Below are 25,535 nucleotides of genomic sequence, written 5' to 3'. Positions count from 1 at the left end.
CGACTGAGGGTCTCAGCGAGCAGCTCCAAACGACCAGGCAAGGGGGGACCCACCTCACTAGCGACTACGGAGCCGTCCAGCCCATGCCGTTCGAGGTCACACCGTTCGCAGCAGCCAAGTGCTTGCCCTTCTCGCTGAGCTTGAGGATGGTGTGTTTCTGCTCCGACCACCAGTCCTCGAAAGCCTTTGCGTCCTCGTCGGCAATGGCGCTCATGCGCTTAGCCTCATACCACTCCGTATCGACCTTGTGGCCAGAGTGACGAAGACGGGGGAGGGCCTCGGTGCGCAGATACGACAGCTCAGCGGCGTACTTTGCGTCCTGGGGCTGGAGGGGAGTAGAGAAGGAGCGCTCGCGCGTTGAGTTGCGCCTAGTCTCAAGCTCTGGGGGTCCAAGAGAGATGGGAGCGGGAGTCGACGCAGACTGTGGGAGCGAGAAGGTGGAAGGAACAGGAGAGGTGGAGCCAGAGTCTGAGGCTGGTGTTCCGCTGTAGGTGGGCGATGAGATGTCGGACAGGAAGACACTGCTAGCGTTGCTGATGGTGCGCAGCTTCAGTGGGCGGACATCGTCGAGCTGGACCAGGAGATCGTCTTCTGGAAACTTCTGGTCAGTGCGGGCACCGCTGATGGTCCCACTGTGCTCATCAAGGCGCTCGAAGCCTGAACAAGGTTAGCTCGTCATGCGCAACACATGCAGTCGTGACATGGGTGGAAATCGCGCATGGTGGCAGCCAATGACACCAGGCGTGGATAGTAGCATGAAAATAGTAAACGACGTACCAGTCAACGCTGAAGCTCCCGCATGCTGTACTGCAGCCAGGGCCTTCTTGACCGAAGCAGGAAGGCGGTCCCAGGTAGATTGTGGACAATACCAGGCCTGGAGGTGTGAGGGGTTGTATGCAAACGCGTCGCCATCCTTGGGGCAGGGTGTCCTGGGGGTGTCGAGGTAAGAGCTCGTGCGCGAGAGGGAAGTCGCGAAGCTTCGGCGCGTTGAGCTGCGGCGACTGTGCGGGCGGGAGCGAGCCTCTGTCAAGTGGGTTGTGGGAGCCATGGTAGCCATGAGGTGGCCGGTGTGGTATCAAGCAGGCAGGTCTTGGTCCAGGGTCAAGATTGGGGTTGAGGTAGGCTTTACGCTTGTGCACCAGCCAGCTAGCCTTGGATGCGATGCGTGAGAGGGGATGCGTGAGAGGGGGGCGAGAGGTGTATTTGTACGGGCGTGAGCGAAAATTCTAGACGAGTACAAGGAGAGGGGTGGGCGGAGGCGTGGAGGGTGCAAGATGGCGGTGGATGGTGCGAATCGAGAGTGGGTGGGCGGGAACGAGAGCAAAAAGGAATGTGGAGTACGGCTGGGGTGTGGGTAGGCTGGCGGTGGGATGGGATTTTGACTAAAGTGCCATTCACAAGCGTGACGTAGTAAGTATGTAAACGCCTCGCGAAACGAACGGGGGAGTGGCGGTGCCGCCAAGTGGGAGGAGCGGCGGCGTTGAAGGACAGCAGATCAGGCCAGGGAGCGTTCGCTCTGCATCTCTGCATCGGTGCATCGGTGCATCGACATCCACATCACATCACATCCACATCACATCCACATCCAACATCCACACGCGTCGACTACCAGGCCGACGTTGTTGGCTGTCCAGGACGCAGGTGCAGGGATGACAGCCCAATGCCTCGGCCGTGCTGCCCAGCTCAACGGCGCGCAAGCAGTTGCTGCGCGTACTGCGGCACTACGGCGACTATGCTGCGGCCCCTAAGAATGGTCTGCGACTGCAAGCGTACCCTGAACCAGGTAGCGCAGTGTGGCATGCTTGTGCCGTGCAGGCGCAGGGAAGCGAAGCGATGCGTGGTTTTGCAGCCTGCGAATCCTGGATGCGCCAATATTGGGAGATTGAGCACGGCAGGACTGGGCCGGTGGATGCCTCTGAAAGCCTCTGAAAGGCGCGCACGTCGATGTTGTTGTCGGACGTTGCCGGAACACCAGAACCGACACTACGCTTTCGGAAGGCGCAGGCGCGGTGGAACACACAGCGAGCCTCGAGCCAAGCCAGCACAGCCAACGGTCGGTCCGTCCGCCGAACGGAGCATCGTAGCCGGTGGATCGTCCATCCATGTTGATGAGCCGTGACGGGGTGAGTGGTGCTGGGCCGGTGGTACTGGCCTAAGCCCTGCAGTGTCTCCCTATCCAAGTGAGCATTTGGCATGCTTGGCACGGTGGACGGAGCCGTGTCCTGACATGCAGCTTGTCATTGTCAGCGGATTGCAGTGAAGTTTGAACGTTGGTGGATGCCAGTGATGGTCACTGCCCTGTCTGTAGAGTCGTGTCACGGATAGTCGGTGCTCTCTGTAGAGTCGTGTCACGGGTAGTCGATGCACTGTCTGCACTCTCTGTAGAGTCGTGTCACTGATTTGTCAAGGCACGCACACTGCCGTGCATCCATCCACGCGTTTCAGGACCCGGCTGAGCGACGTACACAGCGCGCATTGTCCAGCGTCATTCGTGTGTCACAAACAAGCAGCCATGATGCGACCCTCCAGGCGTTGGGGTCCCTGTCACACACACGCCTGTACTCTCCAGAAGAAGCTAAAAAGCAGACTACGACGCTTTCCCTGCTGCAGGCCTCCAGCGTGTTGGCGAGTGCCCTGCAGCTGTGAGAAAAGTGGCTGCAGCCTTGTAGTGCCTCTTTGGGTGGCCGATGCTTTCTCCTACCTGATCGAGCACTGTCGGCTTGGGGCCGGCTTTGTCTGCAGCACAAAAGCCGTAGTAGGTGACGAGACGAGACGAGACGAGACGAGACGAGACGAGACGAGAGAAGAGGAGAGGAGAGGAGAGGAGAGGAGACGGGCTGCTGCTAGTTCTGTCATTCGGTCGCCAAAGCCGACCACGCTTCCCCCGCACGCCCAGGTGGGTGCACCCAAGGCGGGTGCACCCCAGGTGTGAGCACTCTAGGTTTGGGCATCAGGTTTTGATGGCTACACGGTCGATGCGTCTGCTTACGGTCATGGCTACCGTCCGGCCATGGTGGTTAGCAGAGAGTGGAGAGCAAATGAAGCTGGGCACGTTGGGCTTGTCTTGATTGCGCTGCAGCTGGCTAGGTGGTCACGTCTCGCACAGCAGGACTCGTCGACTGTTGACTGTTGGGCACCATCGACGTGGCTCTGGCCCAAGCCACGTTGCCCGTACTGCATCCTCAACACCCTGCAACGGTTGCGCGCGTCAGGCTGTCGCGCCTCTCCCTCCACAGCCCGTGCTCTCCGTGTGGTCTTAGCCTGCAGTCGTGTGCAAGCCTCGGCCTACTCCAGTCTGTTCGCAAGAATAGGTCAGCGTGCATGTGAGAAGCCGGGCAGTGCAGGGCATACCTCTGGATCAAGTGCAGCCCGGACGCAGTCTCGACCACCTTGCTCACCTGTCCCTTCTCGAGCGCAAACGAAGCCTCTTCAAACTCCTTCTGCATATCGCCGCGGCCGAAGAAGCCCCTGTTGGGTGTCAGCAGTGCACCACTGCGTTGCGTCTGGCTATCGCGGCACTCACAGATCGCCGCCCTTGCGCGCACTGCTGCAGTCCGACTCGGTTGTGGCCAGCTCCGAGAGCGACTTGGGCTCGGCGGCCTTGTCCAGCGCGGTGCCCTCGTAGGCCTGAATCTGCGCCTCGTAGCCCTCGATCAGCGTGCGCGCCTCCTCCTTGGAGCGGGTGATGTTGGGCTCCCTCCAGCTGGCCGGGCGCCGGCTGTCCCTGTGCTTGACGAGCAGATGGGCGGCGCGGATCTTGTCGCCCGCGTTGGCGTAGTTGGCGGGCGCAACGCCCTTGGAGCTGTGGTGGGCAGCCATGTACTGCTTGAGCTTCTCCGGGTCAGTGCCCGCGGGCGGCTCCCAGCGCGAGTCCTTGGTCGCGGCGTGGAAGTAGTACGGCAGGTTCTTGCTGTTGGAGCGACGGATCTCCCAGCCCTCGGGCAGTCCTGTTTCGCTGGACGACTGTGCAGCGTGTCAATGGCATGACCACAAGTCCACCGCGCGCGCACGTGACCTTACCATGGTTGCAGTCTCGCGCTATTCGAGTGCTCGGTGGGGCGACAACGAGGCAGTCAAGGCAGGCAGGCAGGCAGGCAGGGCAGGCAGGGCAGGCGGGGCAGCAGGGCAGCAGGGCAGCAGGGCAGTCAGAGCAGTCAAAGCAGTCAGGGCAGAGCGGGGTAAGGGCAAGCTGTGCTGGAAGGCTGGAGGCTGGAGACTGGAGGCTGGAGGCTGGAGACTGGAGGCTGGAAGCTGGAGACTGGAGGCTGAGTGCGCGAGGTGAGGTTGCGTTGCACCGACGGACGTCTTAGTCGCGACGGCGGCGGCGCTGTGATCGCCGCAAGCCCACGACTGCGGGGAACACAGACACTGACGGGCCTTTGGTGCCTGCGTCTGCGCTGCGTGTTTGCCAAGACAAGCCTCTGTCGTTCAGGGCGACTGACGGCCACGCTCACCCGCCACGCGGCAACCCGCACTCGCACGCACACGCACACGCACACGCATCGACCTCGACATTCCCTGTTCGCGCCAACAAAACAACAGCAACCCACACTCGCCGCCATGTCGTCCCCCGCCGCCGCCGAGTACGGCAGCAAGGACCAGCAGGACCCCAACAAGCAGATCCTCTTCCGCTTCTGCTCCGAGTGGTGAGTGCCGGTGGCGCTCGCATCGCGCAGGCCAGTGCTGATGTTGCGCAGCTCCAACCTCCTGTTTCCCCGCGAAGACAAGGCCGAGAACAGGCTGCTGTTCGCGTGCAGAACATGCTCCTTCACCGAAGAGGCGCCCTCGTCGTGCGTCATGAGGCACGAAATCGCGTCCACGGTGGGAGCCACCGCCGGCGTCACAGCAGAGGTCGCGCAAGATCCTACGGTTGGTCCCTCCGACCCCACTTCCCCGAGCCCTGCTGCCAAAGAGGTCACATGTTGCACCATGTGCGGACAGGACATTGTCTGCGTCGAGTGCGGCCAGGACTGGGCGCCGGGCTTCATGCTCGAGGCCGAGGACGAGCCGTCGCACGTGCCTGTCCAGCACCGGCACCAGCACCAGCACCAACACCAGCACCAGCACCAGCACGAGGAATACGACTTGTACGACGACGACTTCTTCGACGACGACGACATGGAAGACGTCCTGTCCTGAACACACCCCTCTGTTGCTTGCCTGCTTCTCTCGAACCTGCTCGCTAACCGTTGCGGCCTAGCTACCGCGCGTCCAGAAGCAGTGCTCTTGCGGCGAGAACGAGGCTGTCTTCTTCCAGTCGCAACAGCGAACCGCCGACACGGGCATGGTAAGAGCATGCGCTGGTGCGTGGAAACAGGCAGCAAGCGACTGACCAGCTCCAGGCCCTCTACTACGTCTGCTGCGGCTGCGGTAAAGTCACGCAGCCCTCGTGAGCGATGCACCATCCCATGGGCAATTTGGCCGGCGTTGAAGTGAACCTGAATCTGAACCTTGGTACGGCGTGGCGTCCTGGAAAAAAGAGTCTTTTGATACCCGTGGGTATTTGTACAATGGCATACACATAGTTTTTACACTGTCGTTGCGCTCCGTATACGCCTGAAAATGCAACCTCTTTGATCGTCCATCTCTGATCGTCCATCTCTGATCGTCCATCTCTGATCGTCCATCTCTGATCGTCCATCTCCATCATCCACCTCTGATCATCCACCTCTGATCCTTCATCTCAAAATCATCCACCTCTGACCATCCACCTCTTCGATGATCCACCTCTGATGATCCACCTCTGATCATCTATTTCTTACATCATCCTCGTAAAAACAGAATGGAAGACCAGGCGTCTCCCCGACCGTGCAACCCCTCCTATTCTGCTCCACCATCCACCCCTCTTAGACGTGCATGGGCGCCAGCGACAGGATCTTGGACCACTGGTTCTTCCTCAGCTCAGCAGCCACAACGCCACTGACCCTCGACCCAATCGGCTCGCCGGCCTTGTTGATAAGCACACATGCGTTGTCGTCGAACTTGACCACGCTGCCGTCCGGCCGCTGCCACTTCTTCGCCGTGCGCACCACGACCGCGTGCCGCACATCGCCGCGGCGCACCTTGTTCGCGGCGCTGACCGACACGCTGTTGCCCGTCTCCGGGCCGAAGTTGCGCTGCTTCTTCACCACGACCACGATGCGGTCGCCTGGGGAGATGCGTTAGTCGACGGGCTGGGAACGGGGCGGTGCTCATGCGGGCTACACACCGACTTTGGCTGGTCGCTTGGAGCGCAGCACGTTGACGCACTCGACGATGGCGGCGCCCGAGTTGTCGATGCAGTTTACGAGCGTCTGCAGGTCGAGAGTCAGTGGCTTATCGCGCTGCACGGATGCAGGACTGGCTGCGAGGGGATGCCCACCTTGAGCTGGATCATCGTGTGTGCGTAGAGGCAGAGGTCGAGGTCGAGGTAGAGGTCGATTCGATGTGTACCGTCCCAACTTTCGTCGCGCAACCTTCAGTGTCGTCGGGCTGGCCGGCGTTTCCCGCTTCTAGCGCTCGCTTCGCACTGCTCGCTCGCCGCCAGCCCCTGCAGCCCCCCGGCTCTCCCATCCACCATCCACGCAGCGCAGGGGTTACTGCAACGGGCCCATTCGCTATTTGCTGCTGGCCATTGGCGTGCTTGGTTGCTCGTCGCGACTCAGCGCCTGCTTCTCCGCCGACCGCGAGCCTTGCGCTAAATCCGTCTCCGCTGCCTCTGTGCGGCGCCGCTCTCTCCTTACCGCCTCGGTTTCTCCTTCTTGTCCCTGTCGCCTGTCGCCTGTTGTCTGTTGTCTGTTGTCTGTTGTTTGTTGTCGCCGTCGCTCCTTCGAGGGAGGCCAAACTGGCCTGTTGCATCCTCTAATACGTCACCCCCAACCACCCCTTTACGCACCCCCCACGTCTGTCTGCTTGCCTTGCGCTGTCCATCTTGCGACAAACACCTCCTCTTGCTATTGCGATATTTTGCGCACCATGCCACGCCAACTCGGGGGCGTTCGGGGCGGTCTCACGCTGGAGAAGTTGGCTTCGTACGACGACGTGATCACGGACGCGCTGGTTGACAAGGTGAGTCGCAACTCGGCGGGACTGCGACACGCCGGTCGCGGAGAATTGAGTGTGCACTTGGACTAAGCCGGGCGCTCTCAGGTCTACTACTGGACCACCATCCGCAAGAACCATGGCGGGCGCTTCGCAGCGTCTCGCGGCATGCACGAGGAGGACATTGCCGACCGCATCCGCAGGCATGTCATCTGGGACAAGGACCCCGCCGAGGCCGTACAGGAGCTGCTGAAGCTCCCCGGACTGCGCAAGTTCATGGCCGGCATGAAGGATGACAAGGACCAGGAGCAGTTCAAGCGGCACCTCAGGCGATACGTCAACATCTACCTGCCCGATTGCCCGTTCGAAGTCACCACCACCAACCGCTACATGATCACCGAGCACGAAGCCTCCATCACCGCACGCAGAGACATCAACCCGCGCGAAGAGATCAAGTACCTGACCGGCGTCCAGGTCGCCATGACCGAGGACCAGGAGCAGAAGCTGGAGCTGGCGCGCAAGGACTTTAGTCTCGTCATCTCGAGCAGGAAGAAGACGCGCTCGCTTTTCTTGGGTCCCGCTCGATTTGCAAACCACGACTGCGATGCGAATGCGCGGCTATCCACCAAGGGCTACGACGGCATGCAGATTGTTGCAGCAAAACCAATCGAAGCCGGTGACGAGATCACCGTCTCGTACGGCGAGGACTACTTTGGCGAAAACAATGAGGAGTGTCTCTGTAACACCTGCGAAGAGCGAGGGGTAAACGGGTGGGCGCCGATGAAGCGGATAGAAGAGAGCGACGACGAGGAAGAGGGCGATTCTGCGAAGCCTGCGCAGAGTCACAAGCGCAAATCGGCATCGTTGGAAGACGACACAGCGCGCGAGCTGACGCCTCGAAAGAAAGGTCGGCTCATGCCAAAATCACCCCAAACGAAACAGCGCGCCCCAGAACAGTTGCGAGAAGCGACGTTGAGGAAGGCCCACAGTACTTCATCACTACCCGTCAGCAGTATTGAGGATGCGGAAGCTCCAATTTCAACTTCCAGTTCGACTTCACCCAAGGCGCGCGACATGCGCAACCTGCAGCGCGATGGCCTCCTTACCCCCCTCACCGTGAGCCTGGACGGAACCAGCTCTTCACGCGACACAAGCCCGCAATCGCTTGTGCACTCGCCGAAGTCTGCGCATTCCACCGACGCCACCTCCATCGATGACGACCACCTGCCCGAAGTCCTGCCCAAGATCAAAATCGAAGCCGAAGCCCTGCACGAAAATCCCACGCTAGGAGTGGCTACGCTCTTGACGCAAACCACCACAACAACGGTAAACGCCCCGTTGCCTCCCCTTTTTTTTCCCGACAACGACAGCACGTCAGACCTCAGCGACCTCTCAGACAGCCTTGAGTTTGACAGCGAGCATGAGCAGATTGTCAAGCGCAGATACCGCCCGTCACTACGCACAACACGTTCAAAATCTAACAACCACCACCAGAACCGCATCGGCACGCCCATCGACCTCACGCCAGAGGCAGGATGGGTCGAGAACAAGCGCAGACGCGGTGACTACGTGACCAGCAGCGCCTGCCTCTCGGCCAAGTACAGCAAGTGGGTCGAGTGCCAAACGTGTGATGTCGAGTTTGTTCAACAGGACGGCTACAACACGCGTAAAGAGTGTCCACGGTGCGAGCGCCACTCGAAGCTGTACGGGTTTAGATGGCCCAAAACCGAGAAGGAGGGAAAGCGCGACAAGGACAAGCGCGTCCTCGACCACCGCACCGTCAACCGATTCGTCGACCCGGAGGAAGAGCGCGAGCTGAAGCAGAACAAGACGAACAAGATGCTGAGGAAGAGCCTGATCGAGCGATACTCGACTCCGAGGAGCGAGCGCAGCAGCTTGAGCACGAGTGTGGACGTGGACACGCCGCCGAGGAGAAGGAGGAAGGCTGCTAGGACAACAATGTAATTCGCGCTCTTCAGATTTTACTATATATATATATCTGTGTGTGTGTTGGAGCAGTGGGTGCACGGCGCATGGCGAGGATATAGCATTCTGGAGCGGCGCAGGGGTTATTCATACGCGACATATCGAGGTAGGTATCGCATGGGCGGCCACTGATTGGGTTGCGATTTGGCGTAATTTGTAGCATTGAGCATTTGGTAGGAGGGACGACCAGAAGGATACAGGTTAAGTATTCATATACATGACGTTGGATTTGTCACGAGGTCTGGCAATGTTGGAGATATGCAGTGAAACCTGGCAGTAAGCAGAGTCTTAATTAAGGAATCTCCCATGCCATGTGCTTCCAGGACACACGTAAAGTGAGCAGAATAAGCAAAAGCATCCTCCTACTGTAACTCTTGCTTATGGCTAGGTTTCACTATACACACACACTAGTTTGCCGTGCATTTGTGTCGCGCTTTGTGCTTCCCCGCATTTCTTGGCATCCCCGCGGCCTTGGGCGTCATAGCGGCCGATGAGGTCAGCGGATCCAGCGACGACCGCGTCTGCAACTGCGCCTTGCGTGTGGGTCCCGCATTGAACAAGCAGAGAGCCGCAGTCTCTGTTGCTTAGCGAGTCTGAGAGAAAGAAGTCGGTCCTGCTGATCTCCGCAATCCGATCTCACGCGAACCACTGCAGGCACGTCCTCGTCACCGCCATCACAAACCACAATGCACCGCATACGATATCGAGCCTGCCCCAGCGCCTTCTACCGGCCCGCGCAAAGAACACTCAACCATGCGCCCTTCCGCAGCTACCAGAGAATCCCCTTCGGCGGCGGCGGCCCGCAGTACCAGCGCTTCAACGCGCGCTCGGGCGTCACCGGGCTCTTCACCCGCTGGGCAGCGCGACCAACCTTCTACCGCGACGTGGGCGTCCTGACAGCCGGCGCGGGCACCGTGTACGTGCTCAACCTCGAGCAAGTGCCCGTCTCGGGCCGGCGGCGGTTCAACTTCATCCCGGCCAAGATCGAAGAGGCGCTGGGCGAGTCGACGGTCGCGGAGATCAAGCAGCAGTACCACGGCCGGTTCTTGCCGGAGCATGATCCGAGGGTCAGGCAGGTAAAGAGGGTGCTGGAGCGCTTGCTGCCGTTTGCGTTCAAGGAGGGCGAGGGGCTGAGTGAGATGACGTGGGAGGTGCATGTCATTGATAGCCCGGAGATGAATGCGTTTGTCGTGCCGGGTGGGAAGGTGTTTGTTTTCACGGGAATCCTACCGCATTGCCAAAGCGAGGATGGCATTGCGGCGGTCCTGGGACACGAGATTGCACATGTAGTCGCACACCACACAGCGTACGCCTCTCCCGTCCTTTTCTCCTACCCTATGGGGGGTTCTCCCACTAACGCCCACCCCAGCGAACGCATGTCCCAAGCCCCGCTCATCCTCATCCCCATCCTCGCCTCCCTCGCCCTCGACGTCTCCTTCTACAGCGCAAACATGATCCTGCAACTCTTCCTCTCCATGCCCGCCTCGCGCAAGCACGAAGCAGAAGCAGACTACATTGGCCTGCTGATGGCGGCGCAAGCCTGCTACCGGCCCGAAGCCGCCATGGAATTCTGGGCCCGCATGGAGAAATCGGGACAGCAGGGCCCTCCGCAGATTCTAAGTACGCACCCCAGCAACCACAACCGCGAGGAGAAGATAAAAGAGTGGTTGCCCAAGGCGCACGAGTTTGCGGAACGCAGCGAGTGTGCAGGGACAGGGCGGTACGTGGAGCAGTTTCAGGGCGCGCTGGGTGGGGTCGGCAATGCGTTTGGGCGGTGGTGAGCACCTGGGTAGTGTGGGTCGAGGTTTGGAGCTTGGTTTGTACGAGTACGAATATGAGTATGGCTTGTATAACGCTCTGCTGAAATAGGCTAGATTCCCTTCCATCTGTACCACTTCCTACAAGCGCCAAGATGGGCGGGCAGCAGGTCTCGGTCATCAGCAATGGGTGCTTCACGGTTGGGAGCCTACATCGTGCGCTACACGACAGTTATTGCTTGACTGCTGGTCTCTGGAGGTTGATTACCCCTGTTGCTGTCTACTATGTACAGTGCACTCCCCTGAGCGGATCGCTAGCCTCCCTTTCCGCGATGTGGGCAGGATTAGGCATACCAGCCGGGCTCTACTCGTAAAGAATACAACTTGATGCGAGGATGGGCCAGAGCAATGGCAGTCTTGAATGCGCTCGCTGCTGTTCTCGCCGTCCCTGCTACTTCGGCGCGGTGCGCGCAGGCTGCGGTTATGCTTGCGCAGAGGATGTATCCCGGTCAGCGAAAAAGTGTGAGGCAGCTTCTTGCTCTGGCGGACCGGGTGTGGTGCGATTGGGGGCGTCTCAACAACGCGTGGAAATGGAACGAGCCGGGGTGTGCGAGGGTGAAGAGGTTTGTGTTTGCGGCTGCTGGGTTGGTGGTTCTTAGTAAATTGACGTGCTCCATGCGGTACTACTGCCTGCTGATATGTGTGCTAGGCGCTGTTCAATACCCGCTTTTTCAACTCCTGGCTCCGTGGGAAACAATCACTGTACCGACTTGTGCGGATACAGGATTTATCAGGCTTTACAACTACAGTGTACAGCGCTGTGACTTTGATGCTTCCGCCTGCACCAAGATCGGCATCGATCTGGAACCTGCGCGGTTGGCTATCGTTCTGGCGGCGTATGTTTTACCGCGTATCAGGGGCGAACTTACTACAGTCTCCTCTGAGAAGAGGCAGCTGCACCTATGGCAGGATATCAGCTAAAAAGGCTACAGGCAGCCTACAGACATTCATTACATTAAAGGCTCCATGGCCGGCCTTCCCGTAGACACAACGACCGGCGTTCTGCGCGAGCGCATTATGCAGCTGAACTACTCAGTCTTGTGTACAAACGTCATAACGTCCGAATACCCCTCTATCTGCCTAGGCGCAAACCTGTTTCAGGATGGGGTTGAGTACGTATCATTGTGGTATCCCTTCTGAGTTGCAATGCTCGACGTCTGCGCGCCCGGCGAACAGGATCAGCATTCATGGACTGTGAGTCGTAGCCGCCAGGAGCTGTCTGAGCAGCTTTTTCTCAGGTTTACGAGACCGTTGATACCGATGGTGTGCTTCACTGCACGGCGCAGACGACTAGGGGGTACTTTGAGCTGGGGAATGTTCACAGTGGTGGGCTGCATGGGCCGCTGCTGGAGAAGCGGCCGAGTAAGGGACCGCCTCTTGGTGATTTTCAGTTCAACGACTACTTTGGTTTCGAACTGGGAGCGGAGTGGGGGAATTATACTGAGGCCTATCTTCCGTTGGAAGAGTAAGTATTCCCTTCTACATTGTTCTCCACTATCAGGACCATGCTGCCCTTTCGTTCATCGCTGACCACAAGCAGAGATCACGCTCTAGGAGGTGCCAAACAGAATCCCAACCCCAGTAATAACTCAGAATCACTACTAACCTTCACCGACATGTCCAGCCTGCTGATGGTGTCTGTCCTTGTACTCTTCAACAACGACTTCTGGGCCCACTCCGTCCGCAACCTCACCTTTGGAATCAACGAAGAAACCCTCTTGACCCAGAACACAAACCAAACCGCTCTCCTCAAGCCCTTGTGCGAGCTTACCCCCTTCCACGGCGCCAGCTCGTCCGCCGTTAGCGAGCACACACCCAACAGGTGCCCGCTCCGCCTGGCAGGCCTGTTCTACAGGCTCAATGCCTTCCTCGATGACTGGAACATGAATAATACGGCAGCGTTTCGCCTGAACATCGCTGTGTTCCTCGCGAATCAAGCGGCGCTGACGTCGCACTTGGAAGATATCCTGCCTTGGTCGCCAGACACCGGACGGGAGATCTTTACTGCACCAGGCGCGACAGTGTCCAAGCCTGTCATCGGTCTCCCTGCGCAGGTCACTCTGTCGCTTATTGTCGGTGTGAAGGTCGTAGGCTTGCTGTGGCTGCGCTGGTTCATCTACACGTGGTCGGTGTGGACGCGCTCGCTTGATGCCATGGCTGTTGCGCGCGTGGCCGGACAGTTAGATGCGAGTCTCCTCCCGCCGTTTGCGAATGTCGCGCCGCAGGAGCAAGAGAAATTGGCGCCTGTTGACGGGCTCGTGGGCGCGCTTTCGTCTCCAGGAGTGGGTGAGGGTGCTACCGGGTCGCACGTCGAGCTTGTGGAGAAGAATCTTGACCGGTCGACGGTTGGCAAAAGGGTAACGATCTCGATTGTTTCAACGGCACCAGTAGGGGGCCAGACTACTGTGCTGGGTCTTGGGGCTCCGGGTCTGATTACGAAGAGAGGTGTGCAAAAAGCTCCAGCCTCGCGTCAAGGCGCTGGGGACGCGTGATTGTCTTGATCAATAACACCAGCCGTATACTACACAAACTAACCCTAACTAACTAATTAAATATCAAAACTGCTATTCCTCCTAGTCCTTAAAATTTGCCCTCTCTACCACTCCCTTCCCAATATGTACATCCCCCCAATACATCGCCATAGCCCCCATGCTCCTCCCTCCCGATCCCCTCAAACAGCTCCAGCAGTTCAGGCCCAGGCCTCCAACGCCCTAAACACCACCACATCTGCCTTACAGCTGCACAGTCCTCACCGACCAGGCTTGTAGAAGCACATACACCGGGTTTCGCATCTTTAATGCCCTACGCCAGCTCGCCCTCAAAGACACACCCGAAGCGCGCGTGCCGTCAAAACCACAGAAACCATCGACATCATCCGCGCAAAACGTCAACGGACACCACAGCGCGGCTTCCCTAAGTCGCAGCATCCGCGCCGCGGCTTTCGCGAACGTGGCTAGCAAGGCATCCAGCGTAGTGGTGTTGGGTACCGCGCGGTACTGGGCTGCAGTGCGGTGCGCGTCCCACTCAAAGGGCAGGTTCTCCATGTCGTCGAGGTGGGATGTTTCGTCTGAGAAGGTGGTTTCGAGGGGCGGGTGAGATGAGGCGGTTATTTCGGACCAGGAGGAAGCGCCTGTATTGTGCGGGCCTTGGAAGTACCAGGTCCCTGAAGCAGTGGACGTGTGGGATGCGATGCTCAGCCGCTGCAGGCTGGACCGTATAGGAGATGGGGAGGTGCTGGGGAAGGTGGGTCGGGACAGCGCTTCGTCTACCACGGCGCGCAGGCGTAGTGTGTGCAGCTGGTGCGAGAGGATGTGCAGACTTGTACTGAAAGGATCGAACAGCGCGGGTGTGATGACGTTGGGCTAGGGGAGCCGCTGGTCAACCTAATCTGCCTCCCTGAGCGGTCCTAGCAAGTCTAGCTGGAAGTGCTGCAGATTTGAAAGCTGGACGTCTTGAAGAGTTGCGCTGCATATCTGGCCAATCTTGTGTTAATGATTGATTGATTGATTGATTGATTGATTGATTGATTGATTGATTGATTGATTGATTGATTGATTGATTGATTGATTGATTGATTGATTGATTGATTGATTGATTGATTGATTGATTGATAAGTTTAACGTCCTGTGTGAGTCTAAGACTATATAAGACGAGAGCAGTTAAGCTGCTCTAGTATTTTAAGGAGTGTGTTTGTTTAAGGGGATAGTAAATGTGTGTTTGTAGTCTAATAGTAAGGGCCTGTGCCCTAGGTTGTTAAGAAGAGCTGTTGCCCTGTTAAGTTAGGGTTGTGTAGAACTATCCTATAAGTAGGTAGTTCTAGCGTTTATTATTTGTTGTCTATTGCTAGCTATTGCTATTGCAGTAGACAGTCTTTATATTGTTGTTGTTGTTATTGTTGTTTTTTGTTTGTCTATTACTATTGCTAGTAGTAGACTGCTGGGGGTGTTTAAGCTGTTGCTTAGTTAATTTTGTAGGATATAGCTAGGGATATAGACCTACTACTTTACTAAGGCAGCAGGTATCTATAGGCCTAAGGAGAGAGCTGTTGCTTTGTTAATATAGTGTTTGTATTAGGGGTAGGGTTAAGCTGTTGCTTAGTCGATTTTGTAGGATATAGCTAGGGATATAGACCTACTACTTTACTAAGGTAGCAGGTATCTATAGGCCTAAGGAGAGAGCTGTTGCTTTGTTGATATAGTGTTCGTATTAGGGGTAGGTTTAAGCCGTTGCTTAGTTAATTTTGTAGGATATAGCTAGGGATATAGACCTGCTACTTCACTAAGGCAGCAGGTATCTATAGGCCTAAGGAGAGAGCTGTTGCTTTGTTAATATAGTGTTTGTATTAGGGGTAGGTTTAAGCTGTTGCTTAGTTGATTTTGTCTAGGTATAGGAGGTTGGTATAGCTAGTTATGATAGAAGGGGGTATTCGTAATAAAGTAATAGCTGTGTAGCAATTGCTAGGCAGGCAATAGCTATGAATCTTGTGTTATATAGCGTGCTTCTTCGTAGTCTAGAGATGGCATCTAGTTATTGCGGCCTAGCAAGCTCTTTAGCGTGTGCAGATTTGGCAGTTTCGCAGCGAGGTCAAGCATAACCCTTAGATCCAGCTTGCGGAACGGAGGGTCCGGGATCTTGAGGTTAAAGAACTGATTATTATTCCCGTCCTGAACGTGTAAAGCTGTGAAGGACTGCAGACAGGGCAGCGTCTCTGCAGACAGCACGCGCACGCGCCAGCTCGCGAACAGGCAGTGAATGCACACGCGCTTAAGATTGATTTTATACATCAAACAGTAGACGTGCAATTCCAACTCCTCATGTCCATCTAAGCCCCCTGCGTGCTTGACCTTTTGCAACGTAGAAAATAGAGACCGAATCTGCCGCGTGAACTCTTCGCCCTCAGCCCTCAGCTCCTCCTCCTCCGCCGCCTCGCGACAAGCGTTCTCGTCACTATCATCCTCCAGCGGCGGCAAGACGGGCCTGAAACTCTGCTCTCTTTAGATGGCGCGCCTAGTGCAGAATCTCGTGACTTCATCCACATTGCGCTCCGTCAGTGTCAGAGTAGAGAATTCACCGCAGTACTGCTCGGCTGCGCGCTAGAACTTGCGGGAGAGGAGGAGCGTGTTGCGCAGGTGTAGGGGGGAGAGGTAGCTGCTGATGGGGTCGAAGAGCTCTTGCGGAACTTTGTCCATTCTCTGGATGATGTGGTTGAGTAATGCTCAATGTGGGAATCGCGGGAGAAATGACATGTCTCAATTCAGCGATTCCAACAGAGAGTGCAGGGATCAGTGAGGATGCGAGAGGTTGAATGCCGACGTTTCGAGAATTTGTCGTCAGAAGCTTCTTGTAATGGTCACCTGTGGATGTTGTGTCCGAATGGTATTAAGAAAGGAGGAAAGCGGAGCTTTTAACGTTAGTAATACGTCTATATAGGTATCGTTTCCAGGCAGCAAGTGGAGTCCTGTCTCAGGCTAAGCTCTCATGAGCGACAGGCACATTTACCAGGTACCCAGGGTCCCATTGATTCACTAGACATGTGTAGGCTTTTAGCAAGATTAGAGAAAACAGCGCTAACGCCATCCACACCTTTAAATAGTGATCAGCGAGCTTTAGGGTCGAACGCTTCTCAGTACGGACAAATTGGTAAAGTCAAAGACGCGGTTGTTGCTCAGATCACGTACGGTGGCTTGAATGCATTACCCGTGTACGGAGAACTGCAATTAGGAAGTTAGCACGCTTTGCAGCTTTTCTATCATCTGCGTCTTATCAGTTGGGCTGTTGTGAGGTTGCTAGATGCCCTGTGTGACCAAACTTGATATACAGTAGGTTATAGATATTGAAAATAGAGTGTAAGATTGATGGATTGCAGACGTGAGAGAACGGATTTCTGAGTCGAACAAGCTAGTCCAAACGAGTGATCGACACCCGCGGAAACTAGCTTCCAAGTTCTTTATGATTCTTCTTTGAGAAGTTAATCCTAATGGAGTCGATAGAAAGTCGCTTCTCTATATGGAAATATGAATCATATAAGTGCATGTTTCATGAGTCCCTTGGTACTCAAGGACGGCTTCAATGACCCAGAGACAACCAGCATCCACCATCATGTAGCCACTTTGTTCATTCACTCTAACATAAACCAGTCTAAGGAACGGTCATTTAAGATACCTGTTGTGGTATAGACTGATCAGTTCATCCTTAATCTAACAGCTTGGCTAACTTTCAAAAGCTATTGCATAACGATTGAACTTGTACGACAAGGTACGAAGTATCAAAAAATTAAGGCTCTCTTTGAAATAATGACGATATGGGTAAAAAGAGCCTTGAGTAAACCGAAAAGCATGAAAGTATCTCTTATAGAGGTCTTGCCCTCGTAATTATGTTCGCGGACCATTCAGACAAGCTGCACCGTTCTTATCATAGCACGACATAGCAATGCATATATCGATCAGTTGGTGTTGTTATCCCATAATCGAGTGTGCAGACATAGAACCTTGGTAGATCTAAGTATTACATGGCATTCATATACGCTATTGGTCTTAACATTAAAAGATAGTAAAAGTTGCAGAAATTATGCGTTCAAGCTTGATCAGGTAGACCACCTAAGAAATCTACTGTTGCCCCGCATGCAAGTGCGAAACCCCCCCTAGAATAGTGCATTTTTCGCACAGGTAAATACATTGAGACTTTCCTAAGGGCCTTGCACACGAGCATTGGGATCGGAGATAGAGGTAAACACGCCAAAGACTGTGAGGAATGCCGAAGCTATGATACTGTTAGCTCCAGGACGATGCAAAGTTATCGCGAAGTGACCTACCAAGGATCATGAACCAGTTGAAGAGCGCAAGTGACGTGTTCTTCCAATTGATGAGCTGATCACCCCAATTCAGAAAGATCCATTGCGCGTTTGCCACGCCGAAAGTGAACCACGTAACAAACAGCGCCGAGGATATAGCCAGTATGGAGTTAAAAGCCAGGATCGCATTCGACAGAACAAACAACGTGAGCCAAAAGAAGATACCAAGGCCGAGCCAGACTCCCTGTGTCAGGGGAGTGTTGTCGGTCAATCAATGCCTAGTCTTGATAATTTTGTTGATAACCTCATTGTACGTGTATTTAATTCCTGTGTGCCCAAAAACAAGATCTGGTCTGAGCACGGTCGGAAATAGTAGGCCATTTGCCATTCTGCTGGCGATGCCCAGTGCTGATCTAAGGGCTGGGGCACTAACGTACTAGTACTATCTAGCAAACTTATAGAATAACTAGACTAAGATAGTTATTTTGTTAAATGTAAGACAAGGATCTGGGTGCGCAGAGATCTACAGGCAAAGGAATCAATTGTCTTAACCTATGCTACAACGCTTGTTTTACAATTATTTTAGACTATAATTGCTATTACTACTTATTTTAACCTTAAACTCTATTAGTATAACATAACTAGCGCGTTCCTTAATACAAGCCGCCAGCATGCACCTAAGGTGCTCTGCAAACTACTAGGTAGATTTAAGAAACCTTAGTAAGTAGTTCTACTACTACAAGCTCTATATACGCTACGTAATTTGCTAGTCCTATAGTATAAGGAGCTTTCTAGCACCTTTAGGACGCTTTGTCTCTCCGCATTAACAGAAGAACCTTACCTATTCTTTAATCCTAAGCTAAAAACAGTGCTACTTTTCTATGTAGACAATATCCTCCTTACCTTCTACATTAACAATAGAGTAGCTGCTAAGCAGCTAATACGCTCTTTAATAAGTAAATAACGTACCCTACTGTTAAATGAAAGGTATTAGAGAAATGGGTTAGGCGATATACCTGCTAAGAAACCGTACAGAGGCCCCTACTAGAACCTAGATAAGACAAAAATCACCCTTACATAGAACAACAACAGAACATTAATATATTATTATTAACTTATTACTATTACTATCTAATCTAATAATTAAGAGTCTTACTGCTGCTATAATAAGCGCTAATAACAAGCAAAATAGCAACTAGCCAAAGCTAGAGGGACGCAACAGTCATTCTTACTAACATAAGTAACTAGGTCTCCTAGTACTACTAACTTAAGATTAAGTGCTAATTATAAGATATATAGCTGCTAGTAGACCCTAAAGGGGTGCCACTCTAACGCATATAACTAAAGGCGCTACTACATTTAGAAATTATATAATATAAACTAGTAATAAGCATAAGTAACACCTTAACTACATTATTACAGACTATTTAAGTAGGTTAAAGTAGAACTTATAGAACAATATATAAAGTAATAGATATATTAATAACTATACTATAAACACCTATAATCCTAATATAGGTATTAGACCTCTTATAAAAGGGATAAGAGGTATATAAAGAAGATTGCAAAGACTATAAGCTTTACCTTAAGTTATACAAGATATTTAAGAAAGACTATTAAGATAAGAAAAGTAAAATATTAAGAATAGTTAAGTATATTCTTATAATAGTAATACTATATCTATAGCTAAGCTACTATATAGAAAACAGAACGCTGTATAATATTATAGACTAGCCTTAGGGTAGAATGTAATAAGGGTTAATATAGTATTGTATCTCTTAAGGAGGTAACATGTTGCGTGTCCTTCTAATATGTCTATAGGGCACGTAACCGCCCTATCTTACTTAAGGCTTAGATAAGGTCTAAGCCTATAACATACCTTCTGTCCCTATCTCTCTCTAGCTAAATATATTTTGTAGGGTCCTTTCTGCGTTTTTTGAAGATTAGAGGGACGCTAGTAGTAGGTAAACCCTAGAGCTAGTTATAGTTGCGTAAGGGCCCACCTCTTAGTAAGTTAGCTACTAGTCTAGTCTGTAGTTTACCTAGGGTAGTCCCTATACATACCTAGGTTGTTTTTATTTTATCTAGCGCACCTGCCTAAGTTAGCTACTATACTACTCTACGCTCCTACCTAACCTACCTATCTTACGCCTACCCTATTTTTTTTGTATTATGCCTACGTTTAACCTACTATGTCTGTTATTACTTCTAGTTATAGCTACTAGGCTACTAGCTAAGGAGCTAGTAGTCCCCCTAAAGGGGGCAGTTGTAGTCTGCTATAGGCCCTCCCCTCTGCCTATAATATTCCTCTAGTTTTTTTTTTCTATAGTTTCTAATTTAGTTATAGGGCCTAATAGTGTATATAGAAAGCTTACTACTGTTATATAAGTAACTATAAGGTTAAGAGTAATTTAGATAATAAGGACCTAGTCCCTGTCTCTGCTAGCGCTGTTCTATACTACCTATACTACCTTCTTACTATCCTTACTAGTTACCCTTATACGTGTCCTACTTCTATTATAGGCCTACCTACCTACTAACCTTCTATAGCTAACTATGTTTCTAGTGCTAGTAAGACATACTATACTTATGCTAAGTGTAAGCGCACTTACGTATATAATAACAACCTCTTTACTATAAATACTAAGCTCTGCTATACCTAGTGTAACTTTAAGTAGTATATCTAAGTATATATCTCTATCCTAGCCCTATATTCCTAACTAACAGTAGTTAAGGTATTAGTAAGCGCTAGTAACGCCTATATTAAGACGCCTAGCACCTAGGGTATAGGCGCTAATAAGGCTAACTAAAGGCGTTAGCCTATCTTCTACTGTAAGTTACCCCCTTAGCGCCCCTATAGGTCTTCCTTTCTAATATAACAGTCTTATTAGGCGCCTACTATAAGTATTAGTAGGTGTATAAGGCTACCCTTAACTTAGCCCTAGCTAACCCTACGCTAGCAAAGCGGCTAACTACCTCTTGCGCTGCCTGTGCCCCTGCTAAGCCTAGTACCTAGGTTGCCCTATCTGCTATACTGTTGTCTAGGCGTTATAGCAGTAACCAGCTTAATACCTACTTCTAGTAGTTTATAGCTGCTATAGGGTTAGCCTTTTAGTCCTAAGCTAAGCGTATAAACTAGATAGAGGCAGTCTAGGCCTATACTACTATACGTTTTTCTGCCTATATTAGGTGTGCAGCTAACTTAATCTAAAGGATGCTATTAACTAAGTTAAGCGCCTGCTTACTATGCTTTACTACTGCCTAGAGTACGCTCTACTGTCCTACTTGTCCTACTGCTACTACTCTAACTCCTCTAATAAGCGCTGCTTGTCTGTCTGTTAGCTCTGCTTACCTCCCTACTATTACTGCTCTTCTTTTCCTATCAAGTTGCCTACACCCCTACACTATTACTACGCTCCCTCTCTTATAGAGTTGCCTATACCCCTATACTATTACTATTCCCCCTCTCTTATAGAGCTGTACTTATTTACCTGTTATTACTACTTACTAACTATTATAGAGCTGCACATGCCCTACTATAACTTTAAGGAGATATTACAGCTAACGCGTAGCAGCACTATTAAGGCAGATAAGGTAGATAACAACAACAACTATAAGGTTAACTGCTGCTGCTGCATTGCGCAGAACTAGGCCTAGAACGTAGCTACTACTGCCTGTTACTCCCTGTCTATTAACAACTCTATCTTTTTTAAGCATTAAGGCTTACTACTGTTTGTCTAGTAGTATAGAGTATAAGGTAGCGTTGTGCTAACACTGTAAGGTCCCTAAGCTCTCCTGCGCTAGGCTGCGTGCCCTATACAGCATCTCCTAATAGGACCTTATAAGAGTTATTATAAATAGTAAAAGTTTCTTCTTTCCTATATCTATTCTTAATATACTATGTATATTACTGTAAAGACCTTCTATACTGTTATATCCTATAACACCTCTAGTAGTTTCTATATTAGCTTTATATATCCTTTCTATTTAACTAGAACCTGTAACTTGTTCTGCCTATAGGCCCTCTTTTCTTTTAGGATAGACTCTACCTCCTATTTAGCTAAGGTTAGGTTGCCCTCCTCTAGGACAACTAGTAGGCCTAGTCTACTTTCCTGTAGGCGCTGTGTTAGTAACAGGTTAGAAGCTACGCGTTCTAGTAGGTCTATATGCACTGTCTTATAGAGGTTACCTAGTAAATCTAGGGTAATTATTAAAGGGGTAGGAACTGCAACTACTATATACTAGGCTTATAACTAGTTAAGCTTCTAGCTTAGCCTGTTAGTTTTTACGTTGCAGAGGGAAAACTACACTCTATCTCCTACGTAGTACTGCTCTGCAGGCCTACAGCTATAGTCTGTTATGTCCTAGGTGCGTTGTTATACCTATGCTATAGCTGCCTAAGTAAGCTCTGTACCCTGCTAGAGGTAGTCTAGGAAATAGACTACCTGTCCCTGTAGTGTGTTCTAGCTAACAGTTAGAAGCACTGTTATCTGTAGGAAGTCCACATTATAGCTATAGAGGAGCAGGTTAGGACTAACCCTAGTAACTAAAGAATTGCAATTGTTAAGAGCTAGTTAGCAGGCTAGAAGGTAGTTAGGCTAGTTATTCTGTTTAAAGTTAACTATAACCTGTAGGACTACCTGCACCTCTTAGTTAGCCTGCTCTATCCCTCTATCTATCTAGGGGTAGTAGGCTGTAGAGAGTAGCTAGTCTACCCCTACAAGGCTACACAGCGTTGTCTAAAAATGTCCCAGCTAGTCTAAGCTGCAGTCTAAGATTATAGAGCTAGGAAAGCCTTAGAACTACTACTACGTGTTGTAGAAGACCTTAGCGCAATATTCTATAGTTATAGAAGTTATCGCCTTAAGCTGTACATACTTAAAGAGGCAATCTATAATAACTAAGAGATAGCGTAGTGCGTCCTTATTAGCCTAAGAAAGGTTAACTATAAAGTCTATTAAAATCTAGAACTAAAAACAGTTAGTAATAGGCAACAGCTAGAGTAAGCCCTACTGTTAGCGCTGTAATATATATGCACTAAAACAGTAGTAGTTATAGATATAACACTAAACGTTCTATAACATCCCCTTCTAGTAGAAGTTGCGTCTAACAATATAGAATGTGGCGTTAGCACCTAGATAGCCTGTTAGGTTAGATTTGTGTGCCCTTTAGATTATTGTAGTTATAAGTAGCTTCTAACGTAGAACCTATGTAACCCTATACTACAGCAGCGTGCTATAAGCACTAAGCGTGTAATCTACAATTTACTAAGTAGTCTTAGCCTTAGGAGGGAACTAGTAGGCCCTATTATAGATAGTAGACAGGTGTGCTATATACCCTGCGTCCTACTAAATGCCTTTATCCTACAGTAATTATATATACGCGTTAATAAAAAGTAAAGGTATACTCGAGTCTAGTGTACTAATTACTAATACTAAAACTAGGGTTATTATCCTATAGACCCCCACTAACCTCCTATTATAGTCCTGTTCCTAGCAGCTTAGCGCATCTAGTTAGGCTACCAGGCGTCCTAGGCAGAAGCAAAGGTAGAAACAGAACTTTAACAGCTCCTCTGCCTATTAGTGCTGCCTCTTACTTAGCCTGCGCGCTGTAGTAAAGTACTAGAGGTTCTTATAGTTAGTTAGGATAGTAAACAGCCTAGTAACAGACCCTAATTTAGCTGCCTAGACCCCTAGGCACTTTATAACAGTAGTTAACTCCTTATTATAGATAGTATAGTTCTATAATTCTATTTTAAGTATAGTAGAGTAATACGCTACTAGGTAAAGCACCTTCCTATACTATTAAGAAAGGCAGCTACCTAGCGCCTTACTAGAGTAGTCTACCTCTAATAGTGTTTCTTGCTTAGGGTCCTACTAGGCTAGGACTAGTTCTGTTATAAATGCGTTCTTTAGCTAGTAGAACGCTGCGTCCTCCTCCTACCCCTACCTAAATAGGGTATCCTTCCCTATAAGTTAATTAAGTAGGGCTGCAATATTAGAGAAGGCTAGGATAAAGTCCTAGTAGAAGTTAGTAAACCCTAGGAAACTGTAGACCCCGCGTAAACACTATAGAGCTTCCTAATTACAGATAGCCTTAACCTTCTTAGGATTAGAATAAATATCCTTTCTAGCTTCTATAATATATCCTAGGTAGTATACTTCCTTAGTTGCAAATACGCACTTCTTATAATCTAAATACAGCCCTGTGTTGCGTAGGAGCGTAAGGACTCTGCTAACCTTCCCTAAGTAGTCTGTTCTAGACCTGCTACTGTAAATAAGGACATTATCTAGGTATACAGTAGCATAGTTACCTAATATCTCCTAAAGCGCGCTGTTAATATAGCGCTAGAGGGACGCTAGTGCTCTAGCCAGGCTAAACAGACAGACTAGCTAGTTAAAGAGCCTAAAATAGGTACAGAATGTAGTAAGGTGCTTATCTCCTTCTGCAACATAAATCTAGTAAAATGCTAAACAGACATTAACCTTAGAGAACTAGCAGGCACCCCCTAGTGTACGCAACATCTCCTTAATAAGAGGAAGCAGGTACTAGTTAGTAATTATAATACTATTAAGTAAGTAATAGTCCACGTATATACGCCACCTGCTAAAGGACTTCTTAACTAGCAGGACTAGGGCCCCTGCTAGGGAAGAAGAGGTGTAGATCTACCCCTTATCTATAAGTGCTAACACTTATTTCTATAGCTTAAGTAGCTAGTCCCTTAGCATGTTATACAGAGGGCCCTAGGGTAGAAGCTTCTTCTTCCTAGACTAGTTACGTTGTAATTATATGTAGTAATCTATCTAGCCCCTATATAGAGGAAGGCTAAAGGCTTTACTCTTATTAAATAGGTCCTAAAACTAGACTAACTTAGGGGGAAGAGGGTCTACCTCCTCTGCTGTCCCTTACGCTCCTAGAGATTAAACTAAGAGGATTTTAGTAATGTTGTAGAGGCTTATAGAGACAAACTAGTCCCTAGACAGGCGCTTCTAGAGCCTACTAGCTAGGGTCTTATTATACTTAGTTGCTAATAGGAGAGCTATATAAATATTTACTATATACTGTAAGAACTTATAGACTATAAGGTTTCCTACCTGTTATATCCTTAGTGTGCCCTTTTCTGCGTCTAACACTACACCCTCTTATTAGAGCCAGGGCTTCCCTAAAATAACATCCTAGCTTAGACCTAACACTACGTAGGCTATAGCCTGTAAGCGCTACCTATCTAAGTTATACCTAAACAGGACTAAACAGGAGATAATAAACTTCCTACTAGTGCCTACTACTTACGCTAAGAGTTATAGCAGTACCTTAATAAAGTCTCCTCCTAAGCGCGCAGTAAAGTTATTAGTTACTACACTAAAGCATTTACACCCTAAGTCTACTAGCATATTAGCCTAAATTACCCTATTAATGAATAATAGAATATAGAATAGGGGCTTGTCTATAGAGTCTGTAATAGCTCCTCTAGTAGCCTACAATGCCCCTACACTAGTAGTCTCCCCTGCTAATATGCTCCTACAGCGCTCCTAACTTAGACTTATATTAGGAGTAACTAGTTTCCCCTATATAAACTAGCCTCTTCCTTACCTAAGATTATTGCTGCCTATACTATAGTTACTACTGTGTTAGCGCAATTCTAGTAAATATGTTCCTCTTTACTGCAACAGGTATATATGTTAGCCTCCTAGCGTTGCTAAAATACCTTATTAGGAACCTACGTAGCCTAGTTAGGAGCAGGCTACTTCTAACCCCCACGCTTAGTACTACTGCTAGTGCAACCTGCAGATATAACTGTTATCTTAACGTTACTATCCTTATTATGCTAAGGTAGCGCCTAGGTAGGGATATAGCGTAGCTGGTTTTCTATAGCTATAGTCTTAACGTCTACAGTAATAGATTTATTGTTAGATAACCGACCT

General features: G+C 50.7%; 7 protein-coding genes across 7 annotated transcripts, besides 26 other annotated features; 4 read left to right on the top strand and 3 right to left on the bottom strand.

Annotated features, from left to right (window-relative positions):
• Positions 1–64: 64 nt before the first annotated feature.
• EKO05_0011225 (uncharacterized protein) lies at positions 65–1,048 on the bottom strand (the record flags this gene model as incomplete). The annotated part of the gene is made up of 2 exons (XM_038944299.2): positions 65–657; positions 778–1,048. The coding sequence occupies 2 exons, from the start codon at positions 1,046–1,048 to the stop codon at positions 65–67; spliced, it is 864 nt and encodes a 287-aa protein (XP_038792414.2).
• A 192-nt stretch (positions 1,049–1,240) lies between these two features.
• Positions 1,241–1,290: a tandem repeat.
• Positions 1,291–1,543: 253 nt separating this feature from the next.
• Positions 1,544–1,597: a tandem repeat.
• Positions 1,598–2,165: 568 nt separating this feature from the next.
• Positions 2,166–2,224: a dispersed repeat.
• Positions 2,225–2,761: 537 nt separating this feature from the next.
• Positions 2,762–2,835: a tandem repeat.
• Positions 2,836–3,285: 450 nt separating this feature from the next.
• Positions 3,286–4,023, bottom strand: EKO05_0011224 (Peptidylprolyl isomerase; the record flags this gene model as incomplete). The annotated part of the gene is made up of 4 exons (XM_059637944.1): positions 3,286–3,295; positions 3,352–3,468; positions 3,524–3,963; positions 4,021–4,023. The coding sequence occupies 4 exons, from the start codon at positions 4,021–4,023 to the stop codon at positions 3,286–3,288; spliced, it is 570 nt and encodes a 189-aa protein (XP_059493927.1).
• Positions 4,024–4,076: 53 nt separating this feature from the next.
• Positions 4,077–4,145: a tandem repeat.
• A 48-nt stretch (positions 4,146–4,193) lies between these two features.
• Positions 4,194–4,268: a tandem repeat.
• A 177-nt stretch (positions 4,269–4,445) lies between these two features.
• Positions 4,446–4,502: a tandem repeat.
• A 58-nt stretch (positions 4,503–4,560) lies between these two features.
• EKO05_0011223 (uncharacterized protein) lies at positions 4,561–5,139 on the top strand (the record flags this gene model as incomplete). Its single annotated transcript, XM_038944349.2, has 2 exons — positions 4,561–4,646; positions 4,698–5,139. 2 exons carry the CDS (start codon positions 4,561–4,563, stop codon positions 5,137–5,139), a joined length of 528 nt encoding a protein of 175 aa, XP_038792412.2.
• Positions 5,025–5,073: a tandem repeat.
• Positions 5,090–5,118: a tandem repeat.
• Positions 5,140–5,846: 707 nt separating the features above from the next.
• Positions 5,847–6,376, bottom strand: EKO05_0011222 (54S ribosomal protein L38, mitochondrial; the record flags this gene model as incomplete). The annotated part of the gene is made up of 3 exons (XM_059637943.1): positions 5,847–6,148; positions 6,209–6,293; positions 6,362–6,376. The coding sequence occupies 3 exons, from the start codon at positions 6,374–6,376 to the stop codon at positions 5,847–5,849; spliced, it is 402 nt and encodes a 133-aa protein (XP_059493926.1).
• A 9-nt stretch (positions 6,377–6,385) lies between these two features.
• Positions 6,386–6,428: a tandem repeat.
• Positions 6,429–6,760: 332 nt separating this feature from the next.
• Positions 6,761–6,796: a tandem repeat.
• Positions 6,797–6,954: 158 nt separating this feature from the next.
• EKO05_0011221 ([Histone H3]-lysine(4) N-trimethyltransferase) lies at positions 6,955–8,985 on the top strand (the record flags this gene model as incomplete). The annotated part of the gene is made up of 2 exons (XM_038944407.1): positions 6,955–7,047; positions 7,129–8,985. The coding sequence occupies 2 exons, from the start codon at positions 6,955–6,957 to the stop codon at positions 8,983–8,985; spliced, it is 1,950 nt and encodes a 649-aa protein (XP_038792410.1).
• Positions 8,986–9,692: 707 nt separating this feature from the next.
• On the top strand, positions 9,693–10,787 carry EKO05_0011220 (metalloendopeptidase; the record flags this gene model as incomplete). Its single annotated transcript, XM_059637942.1, has 2 exons — positions 9,693–10,312; positions 10,376–10,787. The coding sequence occupies 2 exons, from the start codon at positions 9,693–9,695 to the stop codon at positions 10,785–10,787; spliced, it is 1,032 nt and encodes a 343-aa protein (XP_059493925.1).
• A 1,541-nt stretch (positions 10,788–12,328) lies between these two features.
• EKO05_0011219 (uncharacterized protein) lies at positions 12,329–13,315 on the top strand (the record flags this gene model as incomplete). The annotated part of the gene is made up of 1 exon (XM_038944284.2): positions 12,329–13,315. The coding sequence occupies one exon, from the start codon at positions 12,329–12,331 to the stop codon at positions 13,313–13,315; it is 987 nt and encodes a 328-aa protein (XP_038792408.2).
• A 28-nt stretch (positions 13,316–13,343) lies between these two features.
• Positions 13,344–13,378: a tandem repeat.
• Positions 13,379–14,315: 937 nt separating this feature from the next.
• Positions 14,316–14,435: a tandem repeat.
• Positions 14,436–14,580: a mobile genetic element.
• Positions 14,581–14,608: 28 nt separating this feature from the next.
• Positions 14,609–15,338: a dispersed repeat.
• Positions 14,657–14,700: a tandem repeat.
• Positions 14,701–14,730: a tandem repeat.
• Positions 14,731–14,748: a tandem repeat.
• A 202-nt stretch (positions 15,339–15,540) lies between the features above and the next one.
• Positions 15,541–15,587: a tandem repeat.
• Positions 15,588–18,077: 2,490 nt separating this feature from the next.
• Positions 18,078–18,576: a mobile genetic element.
• Positions 18,577–18,584: 8 nt separating this feature from the next.
• Positions 18,585–19,368: a mobile genetic element.
• Positions 19,279–19,307: a tandem repeat.
• Positions 19,313–25,492: a mobile genetic element.
• Positions 23,336–23,384: a tandem repeat.
• Positions 24,653–24,696: a tandem repeat.
• Positions 25,493–25,527: 35 nt separating the features above from the next.
• Positions 25,528–25,535: part of a dispersed repeat that runs on past the window's edge.

The sequence above is a fragment of the Ascochyta rabiei genome, chromosome 22, assembly GCF_004011695.2.
Source record: "Ascochyta rabiei chromosome 22, complete sequence".
NCBI lineage: Eukaryota > Fungi > Ascomycota > Dothideomycetes > Pleosporales > Didymellaceae > Ascochyta > Ascochyta rabiei.
The sequence above is the reverse complement of the archived record's forward strand: the minus strand, read 5'-3'. Positions and strand labels throughout refer to the sequence as shown.